This window comes from Ochotona curzoniae, unplaced genomic scaffold (assembly GCF_017591425.1).
Source record: "Ochotona curzoniae isolate NIBS_2020 unplaced genomic scaffold, NIBS_Ocur_1.0 contig_3819, whole genome shotgun sequence".
In the NCBI taxonomy this organism is placed as follows: domain Eukaryota; kingdom Metazoa; phylum Chordata; class Mammalia; order Lagomorpha; family Ochotonidae; genus Ochotona; species Ochotona curzoniae.
In genome coordinates this window covers 56,195,586-56,216,163 of record NW_024466004.1, presented here as the reverse complement: position 1 = coordinate 56,216,163, position 20,578 = coordinate 56,195,586, and the positions used below count along the sequence as shown (strand labels likewise).

At 41.6% G+C, this 20,578-nt stretch overlaps 1 protein-coding gene across 3 annotated transcripts in view; it reads right to left on the bottom strand.

The window, feature by feature from the left end:
* AFG1L (AFG1 like ATPase) overlaps positions 1 to 20,578 on the bottom strand; it is a 194,666-nt gene that overhangs the window by 53,735 nt on the left and 120,353 nt on the right. For all 3 annotated transcript variants that reach the window (XM_040983866.1, XM_040983863.1, XM_040983864.1), the window contains exon 8: positions 9,759 to 9,841. In XM_040983866.1, coding sequence (XP_040839800.1) covers positions 9,759 to 9,841 — 83 coding nt within the window. The remainder of the gene's footprint in view (positions 1 to 9,758; positions 9,842 to 20,578) is intronic.

Genomic DNA, 20,578 nt, shown 5'->3' with positions numbered 1-20,578 from the left:
TTCTGGCAGCTCTACTTCCCATCTAGCTCCCTGCTTGTGGCCTGGGAAGGCAGTCGAGGATGGCCCAAAGCCTTGGCACCCTGCACCCGTGTGGGAGGGAGACCTGGAGGAAGTTGCTGACTCCTGGCTTCGGATTGGTACAGCACCAGCTGTTGCGCTCACTTGGGGAGTGAATCATTGGACGGAAGATCTTCCTCTCTGTCTCTCCTCCTCTCTGTATATATGATTTTGTATTAAAAATAAAATAATAAAAAAGTTCATGAAAAGCAAATGTCATCAAAAAACTATTTTATGGATCTCAACTTTCTTGCATAAAAATAAAGTTATCTGTGAGTTCATTTTTTCATAAGCATCTTTAAGTATAAATGAAAGTTCAGAAATAATTCAGCTGATTTTCAACAAGGGTATCAGCACAACTCAATAAATAGAATAACCCTTTTGATAAGTAGTCCAGAGATGCCTGGATATTAAAAGGAAAGAGAATATAGTTGGATCCCTACTTCAATACACTTTAGTAAAAAATTAAAATTAATCAAACACCTAAATGTAACAGCTTAAAACTACAAAACTCTTGGAAGAAATTACAGGCTTGGATTTTTCTATCACCTTGGATTAAATAAAGATTTTAAAAATAGGATGTCATGAGCATAAACAACAAAAAAGATGAATGAGACATCATTAAAATTATGTACATTTGTTCTTTAAAGCGTATCATACAGAAAATGAAGACAAACCACAGAATGTAAGGATCTTACTTGTATATCACGTGTTTAACGAGAAATGTGTATGCAACTTACACAGAGAAAATTTAAATTCAATAACAAAAAAAAAGACAACTGACCCAATTATAAAAATGGGAAAATAGGGCCCAGCACAATAACATAATTGTTCCTTAATCTTTCCTCGCCTTGAACGCACCCGGGATCCCATGTAGGCGCCAGTTCTAATCCCGGCAGCTCCACTTCCCATCCAGCTCCCTGCTTGTGGCCTGAGAGGGCAGTCGAGGAAGGCCCAGGCCCTTGATACCCTGCACCCGTGTGGGGGACTTAGAAGTTCCTGGCTGCTGGCTTTGGATCGGCACAGCACCAGCTGTTACGGCCACCTGGGTAGTGAATCATCAGATGGAAGGTCTTCCTCTCTGTCTCTCCTCCTCTCTTTACATCTGCCTTTTCAATAAAATAAATAAATCATTTATAAAAAAAAATGGGAAAATATCTAAACATATTTTTTCCTAAAAAATATATACAAATTGGGCTTGGCACAAGTGGCCTAGTGGCTAAAGTACTCACTTTGCATGCACCAGGGTTCCATATGTACGTCAGTTCATATCCTGACTGCTCCACTTCTCTTCCAACACCGTGCTTGTGGCCTGGGAAAGCAGTCAAGGATGACCCAAAGCCTTGGGACCCTGTACCCACTTGGGAGACCTGGAAAAAGCTCCTGGCTCCTGGCTTTGGATCAGCTCAGCCCTGGTTCTTGACAGCCACTTGGGGAGTGAACCAGTGGACACCTGATTGGTGATCAATCTACTTAAGCTATCACTTAGATATTAGCAGGAAACTGAATTAGATGCAGAGGAGCCAGGACTCAACCAGACACTGCAATATAAGACATGGGCATTTCAGTCAGCTCTTAACCATTGTGGGAAACATCTGCTCAGAGCAGACATATTTCTGATGTTTTTCATTGACCAGTTTGTGGTACTTTATTGCAGATGCAGTAGAAAACTATCACAGGACTATAATCATAGAGACGGATGATAAGATAGTGAGCACTGGCCTTAAGAGAAATCAGAATCCCCATATACTACTAGTGGGCCTATAAAACGATACAGCTGAAGGAGACAATTTGGAAAGTTCCTCAGGAATCTAAATATAGAATTACTACACAAGCCAGTAACCGTACCATACAGTCACGGGAAATAAGAATGTAAGTCCACATCAAACATGTACAAAAATGCTCACTGCTGCATTATTTACAATAGCTTAAAAGCAGAAACAAACCAAATGGCCAACAACTGAAAAACGAACAAATAAAAGTTATGTGTTGGGCCCAGCCCAATGGCTTAGTGACTAAATCCTCACCTTACACACAACAAAATGCTTTATGGGTGACAGTTCATGTCCCAGCTGTTCCACTTCCCATCCAACTCCCTGCTTGTGGCCTGAAAAAGTACTAAAGGACGGCTTTGAGCTGTACTCAACTGCTTTCCCAGGCCACAAGCAGGGTGCTGGATGGGAAGTGGAGCGCCCAGGATTAGAACCAGTGCCCATATGGAATCCGGTGTGTGCGAGGCAAGAACTTTAGCCATTTGGCTATTGCGCTGGGCCTGGTCCTTGAATAAGTTGTAATAGTTTTGTTTCCCCCTGCACATGAACTTTAGGAAGAGGGAATTCCCATTTCCACACACCTCTCTCCTTTCTTTCTTCATTTTGGTTTAGCTCTACCTGGTAGACAGGCAGATACTGCTCCCTAGGGAGTCTTTTCATTGTTCATTTGTTTGGTGTTTCTCTTTATAATCTATATTTTCTCCACATGGTGCTGCTTATAGCACATGGCCCTCAAACTAATCATCTTTTTTGCCTTCTTTGAACATATATGAGCATCCCAACATTTCTTTTTTCCTCTGTTTCTCATGGTAATCTAAATGATGACCACAGTATTTATAATGTAACTCAATGTATACATTTTGTGGCATGATGGCCAACTTAGAACTGCTGGGTGCTGCCTCCCAGGCACAAAGAACTTCCTGGGTTTTTCAAAAGGTATGATTGATACAAAACACCATTCAGCAAGGAAAAGGAGTGAAGTTGGGCATGAGTGAGCCTTAATGCCGTTAAGTGAAGGCGGTCCATCCTGAAGAACCACAGCCTGTGTGATTCTGTTATAGGCAAAGCTCGTGGCTGTTTGTGCAGCAATGGTTGATAAAGAATGCAGCATTTCTTTGGGGAATGAATAACTACTATAAATTGATTGTGGTAATCAGTCTACAATTCTGTGAATACAAAATCAACAACCACTGAATTGTATGATTTTAGATGTGTGAATTATGTGTGAACCATACCTTGAAAAAGCCATAAAAGTAAGTTCTTACAAGAAGTATAACATCTTTATCACACCCAACAGAATCAATAACTATTCAGAGTCATGAGGTCCTAGTTAGTGTTTAAATTTCTCTGATTGTGCCATAATTTTGGTTTTGTTTCCTTTTTGTTTTTATTCTTAGTTTGATTCGGGATCCATACAGGGTTCCTGCTCTCTAGGAGATTGTCATGGTCCCTAAATTCTCCCTTCTATCACTTTCTTTTTGTCTTGTTTATTAAAGAAGCAATTTGTTTGTCATAAAAAAAATCTATAGTTTACATTTCGATGAATTTTCTCACATGATGTTATTTGACATATTCCATTGCCCTCTTTTTTCTGTAAACTGATAAAACTCAGGTTCTGTCTTTTGTGGCAATTATTATAGAATACGATCATTAACGAGGTCCATTAAACTACTAAAGTTTTGCAAAATGGCAATATCCTGGTTGTACTCAAATTTTCTCATTTTTTTTTCATTTGTTACCTGTGAAAAGTGTACACAGAGAAGCTTTCTTCTTTAATCATGTTGCTATATTAAGGATTGCTTTAAAAAAACACAGAGAAAACATTCGAGTTTCTTTTTCTTTTATCTATTTGCTTTTAGAATAACAGGCTGATCATCTGATCACGATGAATTAACAAGGACCCAGATCTATCTTCTGCCTTAAACAACTAGAAATGGTCTAAAGCTATGGAACAATGGCTTTGAGACGTGGGATGACCATAAGCACAAAACAGTGATCCCAGGAAGGTTAGCACAAAGGGGGTTGACTGCTACTTGCTCCTGCGGAGTTTCCAGGCTACAGAAGTGGAGACACAGTGTCAAGTGGACTCTGTGAGTTAAAAGAATTCAGTGCTTATGAAACCCATGGCAGTGCACTGGGTAGAGTGACACAGGGGTAGGGTCCAGAGACCTGCAGAGGGTCCCTGGAGTTGCTACCTGAGAGTTGCTCTCTACAGAGGAAATCCCCACTGGAACTAAAAAGCATCTCCCACATGACCACCGACAGATCAGGTTCCTTCCAGTGAGAATACAAAGCCCTCCAACACCTAGAGTATCAAAGAGAATCCTCAGGAAAAAAAATTAGGCTAGAAGAAAAGCACTCCACATTACCAAGCCTAATCTCCAATGGGTAAGATTGTTTCCACGTGATATGATCCCCTTCCAGAACAAAGCCCTAACAGAAAGAAGGACAAAAACTCTAAACCCAGTCATGCTAAATTCAGAATGTCTGACATTCCATAAAAATAAGTAACAAGCAGGAAAGTGAATTCATAAAGAGAATATACATCCATTCTTAGAGACAGACTCAAAATAATGTAGATGATGGAACTTAAATACAAAGTCATGAAAATAGTGTTTATAAATATATCCTACCTGCTCAATAAGGTGGGAAAAGGCATCATTAAAGAGACAAAAAAGATATATTTAAAAAAAAAAACAAGTTGAGCTTCTACAAAAGAAAAACACCACATCCTGAGGTAAGCAATATATTGGAAAGATCAGAAACACATTAGACATTGCAAAAGAAACAACCAAAAATGAAACATGGAAAAGTGCTATAGGAAAATGGACAGGACATCTGTGATCTGTGGGACAACATAAAGCCGGCTGGTATAGATATGTCTAGACTCCAAGAAAATGGAGGAAGAAGAGGAAGTAGGGGGAAAAATGTGAAAAAAATAAGGGACAAAACTTAAAAAGAAAATGAAGAAAATCACACCAAGGCACAGAACAATCAAATGGCTTAAAAGCAATGATAGAATGAAAACTGTAGACACAACCAGTGCTAAGAAGTATGTCCTTACGTAGAGAAGGTCACAGATGACAGATTCCTCAGCAGAAACAATGCAAGTCAGAAGATAATCAAGTAATATTGTTAAGGAGCAGAAAGGAAGGAAGAAAGAAAAAGAGAGGGAAAAAAGATCTGCCACTGAGAATTAGCTAGCTAGCAAAACTATTTCAGAGTTCAGGGCAAAATAAGGACTTCTGAGGCATAGGAGATGTATAAAATATAACAAAACTCATCACTAGTGGATAAATGCTGCTAAAAAATCTTAAAGTTCTTCAGACAAAAAACAAAATTATACCAGATATTCTCATTTATACAACATAATAAAGAGTATAGAAAATGATACATACGTGAAAGACTTTTTTCTTATCTTAAAAAATCACTTTAAAATATTATTTAAACAAAAATGAATTTAATAGGCTATGACTTTTTAAAAATTATTATCATTTTATGATACAATTCCATAGGCTCTGGGATTTCCTCCCCTTAATCCCCTCCTGCACCAACTTCCCCTTTACTATTCCAATGCATAGTCCTTCATGAACAGTCATAAGTCCATCATTCCACCATTTAAGTGTATCCTGACATTGTAAGTATGGACATTGGCAGAGTGGACTATAGACTTTATAACACAGTGAAATAATTACCTGGGGTGAGTGTTTGATACAGGAGTTGTCACTGCCTGGAATGCTCACATCCCAATTACAGTGCCTGACAAAGTCCCAGCTACTCCAATTCCCACTTCAAGTTCCTGCTAATGCCCACCCTGGAAGGTAGTAGAGGATGACTCGAGTCCTTGGATCCCTGCCACCCATGTGGGAGACCCAGATGGAGTTCCAGGCTTCTGGTTTCATTCTGGTCCAACCTTGGCTATCACAGGTTTGCAAGCAAATCAGCAAATGGAACAACTCTAGTACTAGTACTCCAGTGTTTCTAGTGATATAAACTTGTAACTGGGGGAGGAGGTTTAGCCCAGCAGTTATATCTCACATAGGGGACTTAGGTTCAATAGCCGGCTTTGGTTCCTGATTCCAGCTTCCTCCTAATGCAGACCTTGGGGGACAGGGAAGATGACTCAAGTAATAGAGTTCTTGATACTCAGGTGGGAGATCTGGATTGAATTTCTGGCTTCTAGTCAGCTGAGTCTAGCCCAGACCTGGCTGTTGAGTGCACTTGGGGAGTGAATCAGCAGATGAAAATTTTGCCTGTTGCTGTCATTTACTTCTCCATTAATAATAATAATAATAATAACAAATTACATGGGCATATGGGAAGTAAATCAGCAGATGGGAATTCTGTCTCTGTTACTCTGTCTCTCAAGAATAACAGATCACATATAAATATGTAATATCTTACATGAATCATTCTTATGGAACCAAGATAATATTATTAACTACACATTGTTCTGTGAAAGCATCAGGGGTAGCGTTTAAAATCTCCAGAATCATCAACAGTATTTAGATTGCATTTTGAATATTTTGTTAACTGGCTTCTACAAAATTAAACTAATAAAATAGCGATGTAGTGAATATTTGTACTTCGTTAAAACTCATATATGAGATTCTACTGACAAATAATTCTGAGATAGTACTTGGTATATTCCTAAAAGGAAACTGAGATTGGGGGTTTGCTGGTTGGTTTGTTTTTCTCTTTAGACTACTGATGCTCCAGTGAAATTGACAAGTAGACAGTCTAGATTAACATATTCGTGAATTAATTCCAGATATTTTGCCAGAAGATAACAAAGAGAAACACACTTTAATAGAGCAACAAATAGCACAACACCTTAAAGTCTGTCACAGGTAGAAATTAAGCTTTTCTATAAATACAAGATTAAAACTAAACTAAAAATGAAGTATTAACATGATCTCAGGAAACATGAAAAATTTGAGTACAATTACAGAGATAGGGAGGTATCTTCTATCTATTGAATCATTTCACAAATGCAACAATCAGGGCAGGCTGTGCCAGGCAAAAGCCAAGGGCCTGGAAGTCTCCCAGGTGAGCGGCAGGAACCCAAGAACTCGACCATCACCTGCTGCCTCTCAGGATGTGCACAGCAGGAAGCTGGATTGGAAGTGTAGTAACCAAGACTTGAATCAGCACTAGAATATAGGGTATTCCAAGCAACGGCTTAACAAAATGTGCCACCATGCTTATCCCTCGGGAAATTTTCTTTCACTTCACCATGAAGAGTTCTACCCAAGTGCTCGTGTGAAGCATTATGATGTTGTTTCCCTGAAAACATGCTGATATCTAATATCATTTCCTTATTTTCAGGGGCTTTCATCCCTAAATCCCTCCAGGGACACACACTTGCCTTACCCTCTGACTGAGATGGGAACCCAGACTCCATTCTTGGTTACCTGATGATGATTAAACTCTGTTGACATTGAATATGTAAACACATTTATTTATTTGTAAGAAAGATGTTCCAATGTTCCTTGACATCCTTTGTAGATTTTAGTTTCCTAGACTCTGGAACTATGCTAGAGTTCTAAAAATTTCTCTCTGGTAGGTGTCCTAAGAATGAAACTGAATTTTATTGTGTAATAATTATATTACTGTTCTTTATTTTAAAACTTTATTGATTTTTATTTTTGAGATAGCATGCATAATTTCCATTGTAGTCAAAGGCTTAGTGTACTACTAAATAGAGAGTTCAATGAACAGAAAAATAAAAAGTTTGTTAGTTGAGTCTGAAAGTAGGCAAGGGCTATAAACAATGAAAAGATGTTAAATTTTATTCATAAAAAGTAAATGTTAAAAAGTCACAAGATCATTAAGTTATGGCAGATTATAATTCTTCACAATTTGACAAGGATTTAAACAAACTTTGACAAAATGCTTCATTGCTGTTCTTTCAAGTGACATCTTACTTATGTGATTCTATTTGCTTGAGAGGCAGGGACAGAGAGCTCTCCCATCCCTTATTCATGCCCTAGGACCCACGACAGCCGAGGCTCAGACGAACTAGAGCTGGGAACCAGGAACTCAATCCAGGCCTACCAACATGGGTGGAAGCAAGTCCAGTTTCTGGCACCAGGGATCAAAACCATGGAACTTCAGTGTGGGAAATAGATTTCTTAATTAGTAGGCCAAGTATCTATCCCAGAATTGTGCTTCTTTTATCAGAAAGGGAATAGCACCCACAGGTAAGAGGGTAAAAAAAAAAATCCTTGTGTTCCAAGTTCAAGCACATTTCCGGTCTCCTACCAAGGCTTCTCTGGCATTAAGAAGCAAAGCTTGTGATCTAGATCCAGGGTCGTAGCCTTACCAAAGGAGCTTCGCATCAGGCAAAGTTCTAATTCTCCCATGTAAAGAGTTACCATGAGGAAAGACAAGGAACAGGAGTTAAATGGTAAAGACAACAGTAATGATTCATGTAAAAGGACTGCATACCTGGAATATTCAGAAATAATTAGCAAGGTTTAAAATAGTGGGGGTAGAGGGACCCAGCACAGAAGCTTAGTGGATACAATCCTCTCCTTGCACATGCTGGGATCCCATATGGGTGCTGGTTCCTATCCCGGCAGCCCCGCTTCCCATTCAGCTCCCTGCTTCCATTTCAGCTCCCTGAAAAATCAGTCAAGGCCAGTCAGGGCCTTGGGATGCTGCACCCACGTGGGAGGCCGGAAAGAAGTTCTGAGGCCCTGGCTTCAGATCGGCGCAGCAGCTCTAGCCATTGTGGCCCCTTGGAGAGTGAATTAAAGCACAGAAGATCTTCCTCTCTTTCTCTCTGTACATCTGACTTTCCAATAAAAATAAAATAAATCTTTAAAAAAACATATTGGGGGTAGAAAAGCAGAAAACAGCAAAATAAAAGAAATTTTTTTTAGTCCAAGTTAAAGCAGGAAAAAGTAGTGCTCTAAGAATTTTTTTCTAAATTACAAAGTACTTTAAAGACAAAGTACTTAAGGATAGATGAAGAAGCTCCTATAATAATCATCAGAATCTGAATAATAAACTGAAATAGTCCCTGGGTTCGCTGTAAAGTAGGCAATTTAATTATGTGATTTTTTTTTCTTAGCTAATTTCTGCTTCAAAAACAGTAAAGTACTTTTGTTTACAAGGTGGCAAAGAAAAAAACTTTTTGGAGCCTCTCATATGCACGTTGTCATCAAAATTTAAATTACCAGAAACATGCCTTTTAGCTCAAGTACAATTAGCCCTTAGACAGATCTATGTCCTGAGAACCCACTACATGCCAAACACTGTTGGCATAGACTAAACAACAGTTTGCTTTTGCAAAGCATTTTCCTTCTCAGGTTTTCACAAATGACATTTTAAAGCAAACTCTAATTGTTTTTCACCATTAACGGCATGTGCCAAATAGGGCTGCTACTAAAAACTGCTCCTACTTAGGAGGATCTTCTCATAAATTTGTCAAAATACATCCAGTTGTATTTGAATATGCTATATATTTTCCATTTGTTCCATATGGAAGTCAATCAACAACGATAAATACAAACAGATTGCTGAACAAACTAAAACAATAATTTGAGTGGAATGGAAATGGCACACTTATTAGAAGATGCCCACAAGTAATTAATTACTTTAGCACATTATAAGATATTCTTTTAATATTAGAAGTTCTTGTAAGGATACTCATTACTCTCTAACCATCTGTCATTCCTCCTCCCCAAAAACCTAATTAGGTTTTCATCCAATCACACATTATAAATGATGCAAAGACCAAGAGTGAAAACACAGTTTAAGCAAGTTAACATCACATTTTGGAGTTTAAAAACCACAGCCTTCAAAACCAGGCTTTCCTATTTCAATCATTAAAACTTATTTTTCTCACCTTTTTCTGATCAGATCTTAAACTGAGAACATTTTAAACACACACACACACACACACACACACACACAACTTACAGGAAGTAGAGTTTTCCAGCAGCAGGAAGGTCCCTTTTCCGGTAGTCTATTCCAGAATCCAGCTGGACTGTATTACAGTACTCCTACCATCAAAACACAGACAATGTCTTATACACAGCAGTAGCTTAGCATTATTGTCTGTTACATTTTTTGATGCATGAAAATTTCCTTCAGTAGGATGATATGATAAATTAAGAACAAGATTAGGATATGATATGATATGATATGATATGATATGATATGATATGATAAATTAGGAACATGTAAGGTAGGTAAGGTTGTGACATGAGACATATATTAAACTAATGAAATAAGTTTTTTTTTAAGATTAATAAGAACTCCTCTGTCAGATACAGTTCTTGTAGGTGAGCACAAGAATTGAGGCTGGGAGTACCCTAGACCATGCCATGTTACAGTACCTGCTAGCATATGTGGCCAGGCTAGGCCAGTTCCCAGCACCCACTGGCAAACATGAGATCCAGGACCAGTTGCAGGACAGGACAAGTTGGGCTACAACACCAGTCAGTTTACATTAGGGCTGGGACTGGGGGCTTTCCAGGCTGGGCTAGGCTGTAGCATCTGCCAGCATGAGCAGGGACTGGGGTCAGACCAGGCTCAGGCCAGCGAATGCTGAGGTGAGGTGGGCCATGCCAGACTGGGCCACAACACCCACTAATACATGTAACACCCCATGGAGGTGAGCCCAGTAGGGGAGCTGCTGGGGCTGCCCTGCTGGGTCACTGCTCCCACTGGGGAACCTGAGAGCTATTACTGGAAGCAGACCAGGCTGGGAAGGGCTGTAACATTCTTTGACCTGCATGGGAGCTAGATTAGGGGGAGAGCCAGGTTGGGCTAAGTGACCATATCCACTGGTGCATGCATGAGCCAGAGTAAGTACAGGCTGCAACGTCAGCTGGCAAGTGCTGGGACCAGTGTGGAGTTGGGGGAGGGAGGTAAAGGAGAGGTGGAGAGGAGGGGTGCACAAATCCTGTCAGGTTAGACTGAAGTATCACCTGGAAAGCAGAAAATCTGGGGCTTGGTGTGGGCCTGCTAGGGAAACTGGGCACCCTCTGATGGGCTGCAGCTCCCACCAGTGAGCATTTGAACCAGGGCTGGGGTGAGCCTGGCTGGACAGGATGGAGCATACTGGCATAATGGTGGGCTGGATAGTGAGTCAGTTGGGCTGAGCAAGTCTGCAGCTCCTATTGGTGTATACAATAACCAAGTTGGATGCAAGACAGAATGGATCAGTCTGTTTCACACACTGGCATGCGAACAAATTGAGGCTGGGGGAGTTACTGTGAGTTGCTCCGACTGGGCTGCAGTTCCCACTGGTGTGTAAGAGGGCCAAATATGTGATGAACAGGGAAGGACTGGGCCAGAGCATCCACTGGTTTGTGTATGAGATGGGACTGGAGACAGAACTGACTGGGCAACTAAGCTGGTAGGCAGAAGTGGGTGACAGATTGAGCTAGACCCTGCACTGGCTGGGACACACAAGAATCAGGTCTGGGGTCACCTCTGGTGAGGTTCTCTTGGGGACCCTTCCCCCATCACCAACTGAAGCAATGGTCTCAAACTCCTATCACAGGGAAAAGCACAGGATCTGTGGTTTGACCATGGAGTGTATGTGTCAGAACCAGACCTACTCAGTTGCTGAGCCTGTGCAGTGGACAACATGCCCAGATGAACATGGGGGACAGGATAGATAATTGAGACTTGGACAATTTTTTGTTGTTGTTGTTTTTTTGGAATAATTAGAATTTCTTAGAAACCCTGTCAGACAGCTTTCAGTCATTTCTTTATATTTTGACAAACTTTTTTTTAAACAAATACAAAATAATCTAAAAGGCGAAAAACTATACATAGACTATTTACAGCTCTGATAAACAGGCTAATACTGCTGCAGGGGCCTGTCCAGCGCACTGGGCTCCGGGACAGGCTGCAAGCCGCCGAACCGAACCCAACCCCCACCGGCTCCAGCGCCAGCCACCTGAGGCCCTCCAGGAAGACGGGAAGTGCAGAAGCGAGCTACTCTAATGTGCCCTGCCCGCCTCCAGCCTGGTCTTCTGCGCCTAGAGGGCTTTGAGGAGCCTGGGTGCTCGGCCTCACGCTGGCCTTGCTCCTCCACCTGCCTCAAGGCAGCGCTCAGCACCGCCCAGGTTCCAGGATGCAAGGAGGGGCATGCCGTGCCAGCCGGCCAGCCACCTGCTCTACCTGGGCAGCAAGCTGGCCTTGGCTACATGCAGGTGCTGCCCTGGAGAGTCCCTGAGAAAAGGCAGGAGGCTGCTGCGCAGCGCCAGACCGGGCAGGAGGGGTGGTAGTGTAATGGTTAAGGTCCTTGCCTTGCATGTGCCAGAATCCCATATGGGCTCCAGTTCTAATCCCATATGGGCTCCACTTCCCATCCAGCTCCCTATTGCAGCCTGGGAAAGCAGTCGAAGATGGCCCAAAGCCTTGGGACCCTGCACCCACGTGGGAGACCTGGAAAGAAGTTCCTGGCTCCTGGCTTCAGACCGGCACAGCACCGGCCATTGCGGTCACTTGGGGAGTGAATCATTGAACAGAAGATCATCCTCTCTGTCTCTCCGCCTCTCTGTGTGTCTGCCTTTCCAACAAAATAAATAAATCTTAAAAAAAAAAAAAAAAGATCATTGAGGCCTGCAGAGGATGTCTAGTACCATGGAGGGCAGAACAAATTGGACAGCTCTGCCAGCCAAGGATTGACAGCAAGTATCTGAGTGAATGGAGACTCTAAGGTGGACTATGTTAGTCAATGGACCTTGCAAGCCTTGGAACAACAAAACCAACAACACCTCAGAACTACTGAAACAATGTGGGCAGTGCCCTCAGAACATGCTCCACACTAAGGGATCCTAGGATAACATCGAGTGGCCAGGTACATCCCCAGGTACTGATGCAGTTAGGCAGCTGGGAGCAGCTCTCTCCCATTCGTTCCTCCCTTTCTCTAGATATAGGAAGGAAAAAAAATTGGAAACAATTCTCTCATCTATCTTCCCCCATTCCTCAACCCTTCCCCACTCTAGTCAGTGGTCCACATGGGCATCTGTTCTTCTCAACTATGTAAGCATCATCTAAATAAGTAAATAAATATATAAATAAGATTTGGAACCAGCATTACAGCATAGCAGATAAAGCCACCACTTGCAATGCTGGTCCCATATGAATGCTAGCTCAAGTCCTGGATGCTCCATTTTTGATCCAGCTCCCTGCTGATGGCCTGGGAAATTAGTGGAAGCTGAAAAATGTCAGGGACCCTGCTACTCTTATGGAAGACTCAGGAGGAGCTCCTGATTCCTGGCTTTGGCCTGGCCCAGCTCCAGCTATTCTGGCCATTTGGTGAAGGAACCAGTGGATGGACAACTCTTGTCTCTTTTCTCTGTATAATGGATTTTGAAATAAGCTAATAAATCTTTTGAAAATATTAAGATTTGGATCATGCCATTCTGAAGCTTTGCCAAAACATGGTTGTCCAGAAAATTCCTCAAATGACTGCATAATTATTTTTGTTTTCTTACATAGTTCAATTTCATAACCTGAAATGAGAAGCTTGAAGCTATCAGAAAGAACAGCTCATAGATCTTAAGCTCCACAACAGCTGAGAGATAGTCTAAGAGATCTGAGTCAGAACAATGTTATCCACATCTTTTTTTAAGATTTATTTTATTTTTATTGCAAAGTCAGATATATAGAGAGGAGGAGAGACAGAGAGGAAGATCTTCCGTCTGATGATTTACTCCCCAAGTGACCACAATGGCCAGTGCTGTTCTGATCTGAAGCCAGGAGCCAGTAACTTCTTCTAGGTCTCCCACACGAGTGCAGGGTACCAAGGCTTTGGGCCCTCCTTGACTGCCTTCCCAGAACACAAGCAGGGAGCTGGATGGGAAGTGGAGCATATATGGGATCCCAGCGTGTTCAAGGCAAGGAGTTTAGCCACTAGGCCACCACACCGAGCCCTGGTATCCACATCTTAAAGCAAATGTCACTCTAAAAAGATTCTGTAGAAACCCTGTATCTGACTTTACACCTAAACAGTTGCCAACACGTTTATCTCTAGATATCTCTTTTTTTCTCCCATGATAAAGTTCCAAAGGCACAGGGATTTCCCCTTCCACCACCCTCATCTTTCTTTCCCCATATTAGTCCACAATAGTATAGTCCTTCAGCAATAGTCATCAAGTCCAACATTCTGTTACTTAAGTATATTGTGGCACTGTAGGTATAGACAATGATAGAAAGTCTAGTATCCTATAGTCAAGTTATATTTAACATCTTCATTGGGAGTCATTCTTTTATTTGGAATCAGAGATGGATACTGTAATGTATCCCACTTGAGCCATCAATGTCTTCAGTAGTTTCTTGTTACGGATACCCCTTTCAACCAAGTTTTCTTGCACCACTAATGTATTTCTTCTATCCCAATTACTCCTCTCTTTCTACCCCATCGCAGAATTCATATCAACACATAGCCCCAAGTATCTACTACCAGAGCAAGTGAGCTTTTGCAACACCTATCTTGGTTAGTCTTCTTTTTAGGGTTTTGTGGTAGAGATACATAGATAGGTAAGTAGGTACACAGAGAAAGACAAGAAAGAGAACGAGAATGACAGAGAGAGAATGAATATCCTCTCAGAACAACGGTGACTAAAGGTTTTCAGGAGACTGACTTCGTATTCAAAATGAAAATTTACTTGTGAAAAGTAAGGAGAAAAAATGTATTTTAGCAGAATCACTTGGTTTTTTTTTTATTAATGAAACACTGCATTTTTCAAATCTTACTGGCCAAGGTAATTGTGATGGATTATATTTTCCAAAGATAGCTGCATTAATCTCTCTAGAACATACTCTTCAAGTAATGTGATATTGAATTTTTTTTAAAGATTTATTTTTATTATTATTTTTTATTGGAAAGGCGGATATACAGAGAGGAGAGACAGAGAGGAACATCTTCCATCCAATGATTCACTCCCCAAGTGAGCGCAACGGCCGATGCTATGCCGATCCGAAGCCAGGAGCCTCTTCCAGGTCTCCCATACAAGTGCAGGGTCCCAAAGCTTTGGGCCGTCCTCTGCTGCTTTCCCGGGCCACAGGCAGGAAGCTGGAAGGGAAGCGGGGCTGCCGGGATTAGAACCGGCGCCCATATGGGATCCGGGGCGTGCAAGGCGAGGACCTTAACCACTGCGCCACCGTGCCGGGCCCAATATTGACATTTTTTAAAGATTTATTTTATTTTTATTGGAAAGGCAGATACACAGAGAGGAGACCAGCACACAAAAGACAAAGATAGGGGAGTAGAAGGATAGCCTGGCTGGGGAGTAGTGGGGACTCCACTGTTAGGTTATTGCTCATTCTGGCAAGTGTGAGATCTGGAACTGGGGGCAGACAAGGCTGGGCAAGGCTACAACACCTCTTGGCTTACATGTGAACTGAGTTTGGGGGAAAGCCAGACTAGGGTATCACTCATACCTTGATCAACTATGTAAGCATCATCACAAATAAAAAAAAGATTTTTTTAAAGAAATTTCAATGAAAAGCGGAATGTTCTTCCCCTACTAAAAAATAAAAAAATGCTTTCTTTCTTTTATTTGAAAGGCAGCAGAAGACAGACAGTTATTTCATCCTCAAATGGTTGCAACAGCCAGGGCTGGGTCAGGCTGAGCCCAGGAACCAGGAGTCTCTTCTAAATCTTGCACAGGAGCAGACACTTGGGCCATTTTCTACTTCTTTCCCAGGCTATAAGCACTAAGCTGGATTGGAAGTGGAGCAGCCAGGACTTGAACCAGTGCCCTAGGGGATACCAGCCCCTATATCCCACCCCCTGACTCAGGTGATTTGAAATGATACTTTGCATTACTATGCTATCAGGCATGTGAGGCAGCCTCTGATTATTGCCTAGAGCATCTGCTCTGGAACACAAAAGCTTCAGGCAAGCATCTGGTAGCTTGGGGGCCAATAGGAGCCAACCAAGGGCATATGGAAAGAAGCCCTAGAGAGACACTAAGCTGACCTAGAGACTGACCAGCCTCCAGCCATTGTAGAATTGCCAGGTGATCCTGACTCACAGAAATCAGTAGAGATAAAGAGAGTAACAACAATAATAATAATGTTGTGTTTTAATTCTCCCAATTTTGCAGTCACTCATACAATAAGAGATAACCAGAACAGTAACATGTGGAGACACCTAAGAAATCCTGACGTTCTTCCTCCCTGAAACAGCAGCATGGCAGCAGGCACCACCAACCACACAAAGGTCAAGGACTGCTGGCCATCTGCTCAGCAGCAGCAGGAGGACATGAGCTCTCCACCCACACTGGGGGAGTCAAGCAGGGTGATCAACCCCAGGGGGCCCTCCAGGGCAGCCTACAGAGCCAAGCTTCTGACCTATGCACTGAAGGGCAACTCTGAACCTAACAGAGCCTTGGCTACCTACCTTGATCTTGACTTGAGCAGCCAGAGGGCCTCTACAGACAGAGCTCCCAGGTTCCTCAGACCCAGTGGCTCAAACCCACTCCTCAGGCCTCCTTCATTCACAATTGGGCCCTAGAGCCTACCACCAACACAAGAGAATTCAGAATACATACCTTTCTCTCCTTGCTTTATCTTGCCGGCATTAAAAAAGAAAAGGGCCACGGCCCGCAGTGCCAGTTCGTGTCCCAGCTGCCCCACTTCCCATCCAGCTCCCTGCTTGTAGCCTGGGAAAGCAGTAGAGGATGGCCCAAAAGCCTTGGGACCCTGCACCCGCATGGGAGGCCCGGAAGAGGCTCCTGGCTTCAAATCAGCTCAGCTCTGGTCATTGTGGCCACTTGGGGGAAGTGAACCAGTGGATGGAAGATTTCTCTGTATCACCTTCTCTGTGTGTGTCTGCCTTTCCAATAAAAATAAATAAATCTTTTAGAAAAAAAATGGAGTCCTAGACATGTCTTTTTCTAATCTGCTCTGAGTAATATAGTAAACTTAGAAAAAGAGACATGCCCCTATCTTTGCCCCTGCTCTAATGGAGGGTGCTCAGTCAACCCATGCAAAAAGAGAAGGAAATACTCTTGCTTAGGAAGTAGGTCCTCACTTGTGCACTCTGAGGCAAACCTGTCCTGGCAAGGTAACCAAGAGGCAACTATTCATGTCCAACCACAGGACACACAATATAATATGCAGTGTTGCAGCATGTTCATACAAATGTATTTGCCCAGGTTCTGGATTTCTTTCAATCTGCAGTTTATCCCGCAAAACTCAATATTTCTAATTTAGTGGGAAAAAAATCTTATTTTTTTGCCATTAAAAAAATAAAGCTAATGTGAGTTACACAAGCTTCAATTTTGCTTTGTGGATAACCAACTTCTCTATCATATGAGTGATTAAGCTCTACCAAATGATTACATTTGTACATTCACTAATCACCATGGAGGAATACCTAATCAGCAGGGGAAAAAAAAGAAAGAAAAACTATAACCAAAGCCCTCAGATGTTAGCTCTTAATTGTCTGAAAAATACTAACGCCTGGTTTACATTTTTAAAGAAAAACAAAGCTCATATTTTCAGATTCAACTCACATCAGATTCTGCAAAGCACATGGCAGAAGGGGGTCAGAGCTAAGCCATTCCCAGGTTGAGCATGAATCTCGCCAAAGGGCATGATCTCTAAGTGATCCCCTAATTTCCTGGGGTGTTGATAAGATCTGTGACCTCTTATTGCCAACCTGTTCTCATGCATAGCATTAATCAGTCAAAATGAAATTTACTTTAAAATAGTTTGTATATTTATGCATACAAAGGACAAATACAATTACAGGATCTAAAAATGCAATTAGGAAATGAAGAGAGGAATAGGACAGAGGTGAACCCAGCCTTAGGGACCTGGCATAAAGCAAAGACCTTGGCTCTGCAAAGAGAAGTGTTTGACCAAAAGAATGGGACGACAGCAATTCACATTCTCCTCAGGATCTACTGTGAACCTTTTGAGCTATCCTGAATAATTCCACATTGCAAGACTTCATGTAGTTCTGTCTCCATTCCCAGGTGCAGTAAAACAATCATAAATATAGAGCGGGAAAGTCCTTTAAAACCACAGCATATTAACACAGAAACAATAAATAAAATTTGGCTACCTTAACCATTCTTATTGTAAAAGTGACTGCTTAATTATACGAAATTTGAAACAAAAGAGGAAAAAACTTAACCACATAAATCAAACTTAATATTGTATCTAAGTGATTATATTAAAAAAGGAACGAAGAGATCAGCTTTATTAGCTGTTCTAACAAAATTAAATTGGTTAGGGCCCGGTGCTATAGTGTAGTGGTTCAGGTCCTCGCCTTGCATGCCTGTTATCCCATATGGGCGCTGGTTCTAACCCCGGCAGCCCTGCTTCCCATCCAGCTCCCTGTTTGTGGCCAGGGAAAGCAGTGGAGGACAGCCCAAAGCTTTGGGACCTTGCACCCGCGTGGGAGACCTGGAAGAGCTCCTGGTTCCTGGCTTCGGATTGGCTCAGCTCCAGCTGTTGCGGTCACCTGGGGAGTGAATCATCGATGGAAGATCTTCTTCTCTGTCTCTCCTCCTCTCTGTATATCTGACTTTGTAATAAAATAACTAAATGTTTTAGAAAAAAATTAAATTGGTTAATTTTAATCAGAAAATCACAATAAAAGGAGTTGAGGCCACTAAATAATTGAATAACTAAGACCTTTATTTTTACTTAATTCTTGTGAAATGTATTGTTGACCTAAAAGGATTTCTATGTATACTGCCAAAAAATCAAATTACATCAGAAGTAGAAATTGGGGCCAGTGTTTGTGGTGTTGCCGGTAAAGATCTCACCTGGCATTCCATACAGGTGATGCTTCAAGTTCTGGCAGCTCCACATCCCATCCAGCTCCCTGCTAATGGCCTGGGAAAAGCAGGGGAAAACGGCCCAAGTGTGTGTGCTTCCTTCATCCACACGGGAAATACAGCTGAAACTGCTGGCTTTTGACTTTGACTATTACAGCCAATCTGAGGCGTAAACTAGTGGATTATATTGCTTGCTCTCCTCTCTCTGAGTCTCTGAGTTTCAAATAAATAAATAAATCTCTAAAATATATTTATGTAAACTAAATAAGTGCTTTCTACACCTAAGGAGACAATGATGATACCAGCAGGATAATCAGAGAAAAATAGATACCATATATCATATCATATATGCGGTTCTAAGCGTAACTCCTTGATATCTCACAATCCTATGGGAGAAAACAGCCACAGTTTTAAGTACAGGAGAGCTATCTTGTAAACTATACTACCTCATTTTCTCAGAATACAATCTTATAAATAAATGCCTAGTAAAACTACAAGAAAAATATTGGACCAAAAACTTGTTTTTAGTTTTTTAAAAGATATATTTTATCAGTACTTGAAAGATTTACAGAGAAGGAGAGCGAAGTTCTCCCATCCTCTGGTTTGCTCTCATTCTCTGCCCCCACCCTCCAAATGACCACAATAGTGGGTATTGAGACATTCTGAAGCCAGGAGCCTGGAGTTTCTTCTGGGTCTCCGATGGGGGTACAAGGGTCCAAGGCTTTCATCATCCTCTGCTGCTTTCCCAGGCATACAAGAATGGAGTTGGGTTGGAAGTGGAGCAGCCAGGACTGAAACCATATAATATGGGATGCCAGCACCACAGTCAGAGGCTTAACCTACTATACCACAGCACTGACTCTCAACCCACCCCCCCCAAAAAAAAACAAGTGGAAGAGCATCTTTTCAAAATATTTCAAAGCATAATACATTTTATTGTAACTGCTCAAGTCTCATTATTTATTCACTTATTTTTATGTATATGAAAGGCAGAGAAACAGTCGAACTGACAAGTGGTAGTGATGATGGTAGACCAGTTTTTCTCAACAATGGCTGTGTCTCAGCTGGGAACATCTGGAAAGCACAGGCATTTTGGAGGAGCAGAATTTGGTTAACTGATTTTTTTGTTGTTGCCATTGTTTTGTGCTGTTTTAAGCTGATGACGGCTGACTTAGCCTAATCAGGTCCCATCTAAATCACATAACTACTACACAATGTCATCAAATGGAATATGTTTTGGGACACAACAACAATATTCACCGTAGGTGGTAATAAAAGCCATGGGACTTCCCATGGTTGCTATTTACAACACTAGAGACAGGCAGCACTGACTTACTTCTGGGTTATTACATACATGGGATAACATAAAATGAAAAGTAAAGTGCTACTTACTCTGATTTGCAGGTAAAGTTCATAAGTATGTGGGATGCTCAGACCACTTGGATGAACAGAGGAGGAAAAGCAGCATACTATGGAAACAGAGGAGGAGTAAAGTTGGAGAAAAGTAGTGAAGATGGAATCATCTGATTAGATTAAGAGGGCTCCATGAAAGCTGCCTGGAGAATGCAAAGAGGGCTAACTGACCTGGGTGATGAGGTGTCCTAGATGGGTCCAACAAGATTTCAACAACTCAAACTAGAGGATCTAAATTTATAGTTAGGTCTCCAACTTGCAGTTTAGATTATAAATGAGGCTGTCTCCTGATATTTTTGAGTATCAACATGATTTCAAACTTTTCATTCGTCCATGAAACAAAGAGTTTCTGGTCATGGGGCTGAAAGTAGGAAGGTCATTCAAAGAGTTCATGGAAAATGGAGTTAAAAGATAAGTTTCAGGGTGGGCAATTGGTCCAGCAGTTAAGTGCTTAAGTTAAGATGCTTTTATACTATGTCTGAATACTTGGGTTCAAGTCCTGATTCTGGTTTCCAGCCAATGCAGACCCTGCATAGTAGTACAGCTGGTTCAACTACCTGGATT